This window comes from Melitaea cinxia, chromosome 17 (assembly GCF_905220565.1).
Source record: "Melitaea cinxia chromosome 17, ilMelCinx1.1, whole genome shotgun sequence".
Lineage (NCBI taxonomy): Eukaryota > Metazoa > Arthropoda > Insecta > Lepidoptera > Nymphalidae > Melitaea > Melitaea cinxia.
In genome coordinates this window covers 8,175,066-8,184,596 of record NC_059410.1, presented here as the reverse complement: position 1 = coordinate 8,184,596, position 9,531 = coordinate 8,175,066, and the positions used below count along the sequence as shown (strand labels likewise).

At 31.9% G+C, this 9,531-nt stretch overlaps 2 protein-coding genes and 2 long non-coding RNA genes across 4 annotated transcripts; 2 read left to right on the top strand and 2 right to left on the bottom strand.

Moving 5' to 3' along the window:
* Positions 1 to 22: 22 nt before the first annotated feature.
* Positions 23 to 409, bottom strand: LOC123661582. The gene is made up of 2 exons (XR_006744360.1): positions 317 to 409; positions 23 to 146 (listed from the first exon to the last, which is right to left on the bottom strand). It is a non-coding gene; the product is annotated as an uncharacterized LOC123661582 (long non-coding RNA).
* A 533-nt stretch (positions 410 to 942) lies between these two features.
* LOC123661583 lies at positions 943 to 2,015 on the top strand. The gene is made up of 2 exons (XR_006744361.1): positions 943 to 1,170; positions 1,740 to 2,015. It is a non-coding gene; the product is annotated as an uncharacterized LOC123661583 (long non-coding RNA).
* Positions 2,016 to 5,269: 3,254 nt separating this feature from the next.
* On the top strand, positions 5,270 to 7,623 carry LOC123661933 (peptidyl-prolyl cis-trans isomerase 6). Its single transcript, XM_045596865.1, has 4 exons — positions 5,270 to 5,569; positions 5,995 to 6,202; positions 6,633 to 6,817; positions 7,177 to 7,623. The coding sequence occupies exons 1-4, from the start codon at positions 5,477 to 5,479 to the stop codon at positions 7,306 to 7,308; spliced, it is 618 nt and encodes a 205-aa protein (XP_045452821.1). The 5' UTR covers positions 5,270 to 5,476; the 3' UTR covers positions 7,309 to 7,623.
* Positions 7,451 to 8,617, bottom strand: LOC123661932 (tetratricopeptide repeat protein 19 homolog, mitochondrial). The gene has a single exon (XM_045596864.1). It carries the CDS (start codon positions 8,592 to 8,594, stop codon positions 7,620 to 7,622), a length of 975 nt encoding a protein of 324 aa, XP_045452820.1. The 5' UTR covers positions 8,595 to 8,617; the 3' UTR covers positions 7,451 to 7,619.
* Between the last annotated feature and the right edge of the window lie 914 nt (positions 8,618 to 9,531).

Sequence of the window (9,531 nt, the reverse complement as noted above, 5' to 3'; positions counted from 1 at the left end):
TTTTCTCTTTCAGTCAAACATGTTTTTTATAATTCCAATATTTTTATTTGAATTAACTATTACTAAAGGAAACTGACAGAAATATACATCAATAATTGCATAATTAGTTTCAGGCATACATGCAGTTCTTCATGGATTTCCGAACCCTGAAAAAGATAAATTACGATTTAATACGTGGTTTTATTCAATTGGAGGTGATATTTTGGAACTTACAAATGCACACTAAATTAAATTATAAGAATATAATTACTAATACTGACTACTAAACATATTTAGTATAGTTCCTAGACTTAATCACATTAAATGACTTTCATACCATTATAAACATGTTGACCACATAATTATATATGAGTGGCCACTGTTGCTTTAATTAATTACAAAACTAAAGCATCTGAGCAAAATTGTTAATACAGTTATTCCTTTATTTTTTAGGTTTCAACTATCACAACTATGTGTTGGAAGAAAACCTTTGCAAGAACTTGTAAATCAGCCAATTCCATCAACTTCTAGAGGTATTATTATAATATTGTTGTAGGGTTCAAAATACATGTTTCAATATTGATCCCAGCATGCAGTTTAAATTTTATATGTCGCATTATTTGAATCTTAAAATATGGTGCGAACAGTCACAATGGCCTCTATCATACCAAGAAAAATGAAGATAAAGGTACATAAATATGTTTGTATATATTTTATTTCAGCTCGTGAATCACTTCAGTAGTTGATGTATACATTAAATTACAAAAAAATTATTTTGTGTTTGTGTCTATATTTTTAAAGTTTCATAGTTGGCACTATCACAAAGGTCGAAATCGACATAACTTTTATACATAGTATAAACATATATACTAAACAGTCTTATTCTGTGAATAAATTTTGAATTTTTGACAGTTACTCTATACAAAAACTGTTAGAGGTCAATTTAAATCCGTGGTTAAGTAAATGTTATCTGACTTTGGTAAAAAAAAAATCTTTCATTGGTTATATTACAAACATTTTATTAAATACTTTATATTACAAACAGTTTTCCCTAATGGTATTTCATGATTCATGCCTACGCACAATTGACGAGCCTTGAGTTATAATGATTTATTCATATTTCAGATCTGGAAAGAGTGGTATGTGAGCAAGTGCTACCTTCTACTTCTCAAAGGACTGAACAAAATTTAGGTAAGTTTTATAATCATATAATACAAAATAAGTTTGATCTCCTCCTGCTCATGTGTGTTTGAGCTCAAACACACAGAGGCACAGGCGCAACTTCACCCGCATGAAGATTCCCTCTGGAACTATTAATTTTTCTCGTATAAAGAGGTATCCTATATCAGTCACTTTATAGTTTATTTTTCTCTCAATGACAGAATTTTTGTAACTGGATTCTGGAGATTTCCTTTTTCAAACCACTTAAGTCTTTATAATGTTTTTTTCTATATTATAAAGAGGTAAAATGTGGACAGGTATAATCTCCGAAAATACTCATCCGTGTTCAAAAATTATTTTTCTAATAAAACTATTGCCATAGGATAACTAGAGGTCAGCATTTCCTGTCTGACTACTGTGTGTACTGTGTTTCTTTTTTACATTCTTATTGTTTATTGTATACATAAAATTATGACTATCTGTGTACACTGTGTATAATTATTATTCAAATTCGCAAGTAAAACATTACAACACAGTTAACAGTTATTTAAAACAAATTTACTTTTATACTCATACAAAATTCATTTCCTACTTTTCAGGCAGGAAAATATCTGCTAGGACCTTTAAGCTCTCCAGACCAGAAATAAATGTACGGATGAAAATAATGGCTGTCAAAAAAAAAGATAAAAAATAAAATTTAAAAGCAGACAGCTGAAATAAAGGCAGCGAAAGTATGCAGGTCGGCGATGTCATTGTACTCCCAGTAAAAATTTAATAAAACTTATATCCAATTTCCAAGACATAGTTTATCATATTCTCAAAGAAAACTTAGAATTTCATTATTTAAAGGATATTATTAAAACGTCTATTTATTCCTTAGTCAATTTTGATTTTATACAATGTAATACGCATAAAAGAAAAATGATAGATTATTTAATTAATACTGTGATTAGATTTATGAATTTTAATTATTGTAAAGTAATGAATAAAATTTTATCTGGGAGAAGACAAGTTGATGATGAAGAAGATAAAGTACAGATGAAAGCTAAAAAATATCATACTAAATGTTTTAAAAAGAAAATTTAAATATTACCTTATGGGGCCGATAAAGTAACATTTAAATTTTCTATAAATTGTGTCTTGGAAATTGGGATGGACATAAGCATCACATAAGTAGTTTTCACAATTTCACAATTCAATTCCTTTACCAACCAGGAAATCTATCAGTAATTTATATTATACAAGATTAGTTGGAAAGGGGCCTGGCCCACAGAGTACTGTTAACTATACTGAAAGGGTGCCCTTTGCAACTGTATATGAGTTTGGCAATACCTTTAATACTTTACAAGAACATTTAATACTAGCAATAGCGAAAAGCAGTCTCGTTTCCAATTTTGATAAGTGTGTACTAAAACTTCAACACAATTGTAATGTTCGAAATATATCTCTATCTAACTCATCTAGCCACTCCAAATGGATAATTTTGCAATATTCTACCATACCATGTTAAATCTTTACATATCATATCATAGGCTAATTAATCAATCGAGGTCAATAGTAATAAAAATATTATTAGGTAAATTGTATTTCATTTATCAATCCCTGAAATAAACACATTATTAAATCATAAAATTAAATATACCTATAAATAGCTATATGTACATCGGTATCACAAAGTTTTCGTTCTGACTATAAAATACAGATGGCGCTAGTTTCTTCATGCCCCTTTTTATGGAGCAAGATTGGTCTCTATTCCTGTTTATATCATACTACTCTGTGGCAAGATGGAAGACGACTACACGCGTACGCTTGATTTCCCTACGCCCGGATCTTCGTCGACGGGTACGACGCCTGCGTCCCGATCAGTTGTTGCAAACGAAAAAGTAATAATAATAATAATTGTTTATTTGCAAGAACATGGTGTTGAAGTTGTACAGGATTAACATTTGTATAGTCCAAATATGTTCTACCTTACGGTGTGCAAATATTAAATATTAATGTGGTTATTATACAAAGTTTTTAACATAAACTGTAGATTATTTATCTTTGAATTATTTATATATTATTAAATTATTTATAGATTATTAATATATGATTTACTTTCTTCCTAAAACTATACAACCAATATTAATATAATTGAGAAAGAAAAAGTATTAAATTATTTATACATTATTAATATATGTTATAATCTCTTCCTAAAACTATATAATTAATATACCATAATTGGAAAAAACAATTATACATTATCAATATGATTGTTATATAATTTGTTCCTAAAACGATTTAATTAATACTACCATAATTGATATGTTTCTTAGATGTGACGTTTAATTGACTATCTTTAAGGTCATTAAATTAATATCCTAAATTCCGTGCACTAAAAAGTCATTAACATCGTAATACATTTTCTCCAACAGCAGATCAAATAATTTTTTCTTAAACATTGCAGTTGTAAGGTCTTTTAAGGTATCGGGCAATGTGTTATAAATTTTTATACAGTATACATTTTTTTTATAAAGAGTTAGTTTTTGAAATGGTACATTTAACTTTTGTGGATATCTTTTTGTTCGTGATATAATATCTGAATTAGCCTTGAAGAGAAACAAAATATGCTTTTTTTACGAAAGCTTTTGTATAGTAGAAGAACTTATAGATGAACCTTAATAAAAAAAAAATAGCATGTTTTAGAAATAAAAAAGGACATGGGTTTCAAAAGCCCGTGGATGTATAGTAATTATATTTAAAAAAAAATATTTCTTCAACGGCTATAACGAGTCGGAAAGGTGTATCCTGTTTGATTATTGCTGGCCCAATTAGATATACGAGTTCATCAAAAGACGAAATACTCATTCTGTAGTATGAAAAAAATTTATCTGGATAACATCTGAGTTTAGAATGCAATCTACGATGCTTCCCATATTCTAATCTATTACTTAATATATGTGCACCCAAAATGTTCTTTTTTGTTTTCATCTTCTTTTTATTATTAGAGCAATTAGAGCGTTTTTTTTTTCGCATTTTCACGCACACGCACCGCGCTAGCAACACTGTCACTGATTAAAGGGGCCTACTCAAAGCACTGCCTGCAGGGCCCTGCTTGCAGTGCCACTGCCGATCGTATTGTATGTATGCATGCAGGGCCGATATTTTAATTGTTCACCCTGTCGCAGGGCCGCAGTGTCGTTCTGCCAGCCCGACACACGATCTCCCCACTCCGTAAACTGCAATCAGGGACGTGTGTAGCTCGGTCGGGCCGATTTAGACCACCATTTTGTTTACGTCGGTACATTGCGACGTTTGTCTACTCTATTTGACCTGGGGTTTATCTTGTCAGTGGTTGTCATTTAGCAATTAATCAGTTGGTGGTTAGTTGGTTTAGTTTTATTATATTATTTGTTTGGCTCTGTTTTCTTCAAGAAAAATGAGCCAGCGAGAAAAAGACGTGTGGAAGGACGTAATCTAATTGTATAGGGATTTGCCATGTCTTTGGAAAACCAACCACGATCATTATCATAACAAAGATATGCGGTCGCAGGCTATGTCGCTTTTACATGAAAAATATAAAACTTTTTTACACCAGTGCTTCCTTTTTTTCTTTTGAACGCTACAAGTACTCAATACAGTCAAACCCAATGCTATTTTTTGGTGTTTGAATAATGTAGGAGCCATTTATAAAAACTGACGAATTTAGGCAAGGACAAAGAGAACACAAGTGAACACGACAACGTATGCCGCGTAAATGATTTGCAGTGCTTTGTGGAGCAACATCCTCTGCGGCAGTAACTGCAAGCAGGCCCTGCAGGCAGTGCTTTGAGTAGGCCCCTTAAAGCGAATAGTCTGCGGCTAACCAACCAACAAAATAAAGTTGATCAACTAAGTTGTAAACGTCCGCACACGTACGCAATTTAGTTGTTCGGTAGTCGGCCAACTTAATTGTAAGTGTGCGGGAGCACTTAGTAGCACTTAGTAGTACTAATTTAGTACTCTAAACAGGGCTGCCAGGTGCAAAAAAAGTGTGATCGTACGCCAACTACAAAAAAAAATCGTATGCTAAGGAAATTTTGAAATAAAAAGATCGTAATTCTGAACCATAGTACTCCATATAGTACTCTGTGGTCTGAACTCTGACGTGTATTATAACTACTTATATATACTCTGAATAAAACTACCTACTTTGCTTGCCGATTGTAAATTATAGCTGCATGTACACGTTGATGAAGTTTTGCCGGTCCCGGTTCTGTGTAGCGCCCACTTAAGAGCAACAGCTACCCATTTAAAATTTTCTTTTAATTCATTAGCAAAAATTATTAGAAAAAAAACAAAGTTAATATTAATAATGGGTGTTCTCTTGGCGGCAATAGGGCTTCTGCTAATTGTTAATACAGCCTGGTCTGCAGATGCTCCTAAAGGACCAAAGGTGACCCACAAGGTAATATTTTAAGTTTATTAAATGAAAATATTTTTATTAATTTGAAGACTATTTAAATTATATCGAAATTTACAAAGCTTTTTAAAGTTAACCGGATGTCATCCTCATGAGGTCGGTGACCTTGTGGATGTGACGCTTCAAGTTTTGCATCATTAGTTCTTTGTTCAAAAATTTTTTTTTTGTTTTAATTAGATTTCTCATATATACTTCTAATAAATTGTATTATTTAGTACTCAACAAACACATTTTGTACATATTCATCAACATTTTAAACTTAATTTTTTTGTTTACCACTTTTAAAAGCTACTTGATTTTTCAGTTCCTTTAAAAAACTTACAACAAAGATATTTTTATACTAATCTTCATTATTATAGATATAAAAATTTGTACATCGAAATTGTCTGATAAGAACTTTTTCTAAATAGGTCAAATTTGACATGAGCATTGGCAACGAACCAATTGGTACAATTGTTATTGGATTGTTCGGTAAAACAGTTCCTAAAACTGCAGAAAACTTCTATCAACTTGCTCAAAAACCTGAGGGTGAAGGTTACAAGGGCAGTAAGTTCCACAGGGTTATTGAGAACTTCATGATCCAAGGTGGTGACTTCACTAAGGGAGATGGAACTGGAGGTAAATCATTATCATGGTTGATACCATTTTTCCTTTCTTAACATATCAATATAAATCTTACAATTAAATTCCAATTTCTTATATCTTATTGCATTTTAATTGATGGCTGTACAATGTTTCCAATTATATAAAGGTATAAAATTGTATGTAGTTACAACCATTATTTTTTTATTTCATAAGCACTTTGTTCAAAACTTTCTTTTAAATTGGTATAATTGAAACATTTTTTTTTTTATGTGACAAGGTTGGCAGAGCAAGCATACAGCTTACCTGATGATAAGCAATTGCCATAGCTTATAGACACCTACAACACCAGAAGCATTTCAAACGTGTTGCCGACCCTATCCCCAATTCAATTCAGTGTTGATGTTCTTACAAATTAGTGAGACACAAAAAGTGCTTAATATTTATGGTGATTTATTTCATTCAGGTCGTAGCATTTACGGCGAACGTTTTGAAGATGAAAACTTCAAGTTGAGCCACTATGGTGCAGGTTGGTTATCTATGGCTAATGCTGGCAAGGACACTAATGGGTCTCAGTTCTTCATCACTACTGCTAAAACCCCATGGTTAGATGGCAGACATGTTGTTTTTGGCAAAGTCCTTGAAGGAATGGTATGTAGTATTTATTTATATTTTATAATTTTATAGATATAACTAGCTGACCACCAAAAATTGTTTTGCTATATATTTTATTAACCACTTAACCCCCCCCCCCCCCTCTTATAACTCAGGTTTATGAAAAATAGATGTTGGCCTATTCTCAGACCCACCCAATATGCACACAAATATCCATAAAAATCTGTCCACCCGTTTTGGAGGAGTATTTTAACTAACTGAATAATCAGTTTTTTAAATTTTTTTATGACATATTTTGAGTTTATTACATCAGAATTACTCAATATGTACAAAAATTGCTAAACAATTACTATTGTTGCAAGTAGAATGTTAAAACAGTTTTGTTTGTTTTACAGGATGTCGTCCGTAAGATTGAAAAGACAGTTACTGGTACCAATGACCGACCAGTCAAAGATGTTGTCATTACTAATACTCATACTGAAATTGTTACCGAACCTTTCAGCGTCACAAAAGATAGTGCTCAATAATACATAGATAATAAAATTTTATAAGATAGAAAAGATTCAATTGATATCAATTTAACGCATTTAATTCTTAATGTAAAAATGTTTTAGCTATGTATCACAACCGCAATATAGATAAAATATGTAAAGCAATAAAAGAAACTAATTAGTTATATTGTACATACATTTATTATGTGCATTAATGTTCATAATAATCCCCTGAAATGTCCTTGTTAAATACAGCCAGAACTGTTTGTATGATTACAGGGTACCACATATATTGCTTTTATTAGCATTTCATTTGTGATAAACAATAAAATAAAAATCTAACATGTTCAAGAGTTGTTTTTTATTTCTTCTATACACGCTTCTGCTTCATGTTTGACATTCTTGTTTTTCATCATCACTCCCAGTTTCCATCCATATCCACAATTTTTCCGTGCAATATCTAACATATTCTTCTTAATGTATGCTCTACCTAGATTAACATAGAATACACCTAAATCTGACTTATCTGGTATTTGTTTACCCAGATCAATTGCTTTAGTGAAATAATCAATACTCTCATCAACTTTGCCTATTTTATCACATACAGTACCAAGATCATTTAACTGTATCACTAAATGTTCTTTATCAACATCTTTGATAGTAATCATCCTATTGTAAGCACTTTGCATGTAATTGTAACCTAGTTCATATTTATTACATTCTAAAAATAAACGACCATACCAGTCTTCAGCCATTGCTAGTAACATCTTATTTTCTTCGGAGGGATCTTTCGAAAATTCACTCTTAAGTTTTTCCAAGCACCAATCGTACCCTAACTGAGCTGTCGTGTAATCTTTCTTCATGTGACTTATTCTTGCTAACTTAATACTCATATGAATGACACGAAGGTCATCTTCAGTTGCTCCATCAGCCATAATCCTCTGTGAGACTGCTATAAATAACTGCTTAGCCTTATCATATTGTTCTCTTTCAAGTGCTAAATTAGCCATTACATCATAAATATATGTTATACCTAACTGATGTTGTATTTGTTGTGCTTGCTTTAAAGCAACATGAAGAAGTTGTTCTGCTTTATCGTAATCACCTCTTTGAATAAACAGAACACAATGTTTTATTGTTAATATTAATTCATCTTCAGCAGTTAATTTCTTTTCAAGGCCAATGAGTGTTAATAATGAAAATCCAAGAGAACAAGGTATCGATATACTTTGTGGAACTTTGAAAAGTGGACGAGGTGGCACTCTGTAATAAACTTTAATTTGCATAAGTCGCCGCCAAAAAACCCTGTATCTTGAAGACATTGTCACAACTAGTCACAAGGTTATTTCAATTGTACTGTATACATACAGATTTGAAGTAAGTAGTATGATTACATAACCCTCAAATTTTAAAAAAACCGTACAAAGTATAAGATTATTAAGAGGTTATTTAAAATTACATATAGTTTAATTTTAAATACTTTATAGAAAAAATAAATAGGTAATATTTGAAATAGTTAAAAATAAAAATGCATATTCAATCCGAGTTTTTGACGACAACCATTCAAATTTCAAAGAGTATTTTAATATTTGACAAATGACGAATCATATGACAGTTTACGACGTTTAAAGGGTGTATAATGGGTGCGTTCCACTACGCGATGGCGACGCTCTGTCTTTCGTTCCACCTTCGGCCCGATGTCGCGAGCGATCGCTCGACGTCATAGATAACGTCATTGTTCGCCACCACATCGCGCCCACCTCACCCACAAAATATAGGTGGCTCAGAGTTGACTTTCATCAAAACGAGGCGCGAATTTTAAGAAATAACTCTGATTCGATTAGGCAAAAATGCAACGATAAATTTCTGGGAATCCATGTTGAATTTAGTTTTACTCCAATCCATACAAAATATTTGTTCACAACCCCTACAGCTGCATGTTTTCAGCATGCTGCCATATTGCGAGCACAGAGCTATATATATATATAATTACATTCCACCAAGGTCTTATTACACAAGTCGGGAAACTACAGAGGTGGTGGTACGTTGGCTTAATGGTAGCCTTGCGAAGTTTATATCACTGAAAAGAAAAGAGAGATATATATCATTTTGATCTTAGGATATATATCACTCATTTCAAGTCCATTTCCAGGTTTTTCTTTTTTTGAAAAAGCTATTTAGTATGGTTAAGTTATTCTCCAGAGTCTGTAAGGGGTTTTGTCCCTAACTATTCTAACTGTAGACTTCTTCTTTTTAAAG

What these genes read in the sequence shown, in the direction of transcription:
- LOC123661933 (XM_045596865.1), top strand. Translation starts at nt 5,477, where the DNA reads ATGGGTGTTCTCTTGGCGGCAATAGGGCTTCTGCTAATTGTTAATACA. An exon ending in GACCAAAGGTGACCCACAAG is followed by an intron (nt 5,570 to 5,994) that starts GTAATATTTTAA and finishes TTTTCTAAATAG; the next exon opens with GTCAAATTTGACATGAGCAT. An exon ending in GCAAAGTCCTTGAAGGAATG is followed by an intron (nt 6,818 to 7,176) that starts GTATGTAGTATT and finishes TTTGTTTTACAG; the next exon opens with GATGTCGTCCGTAAGATTGA.
- LOC123661932 (XM_045596864.1), bottom strand. Translation starts at nt 8,594, where the DNA reads ATGTCTTCAAGATACAGGGTTTTTTGGCGGCGACTTATGCAAATTAAA.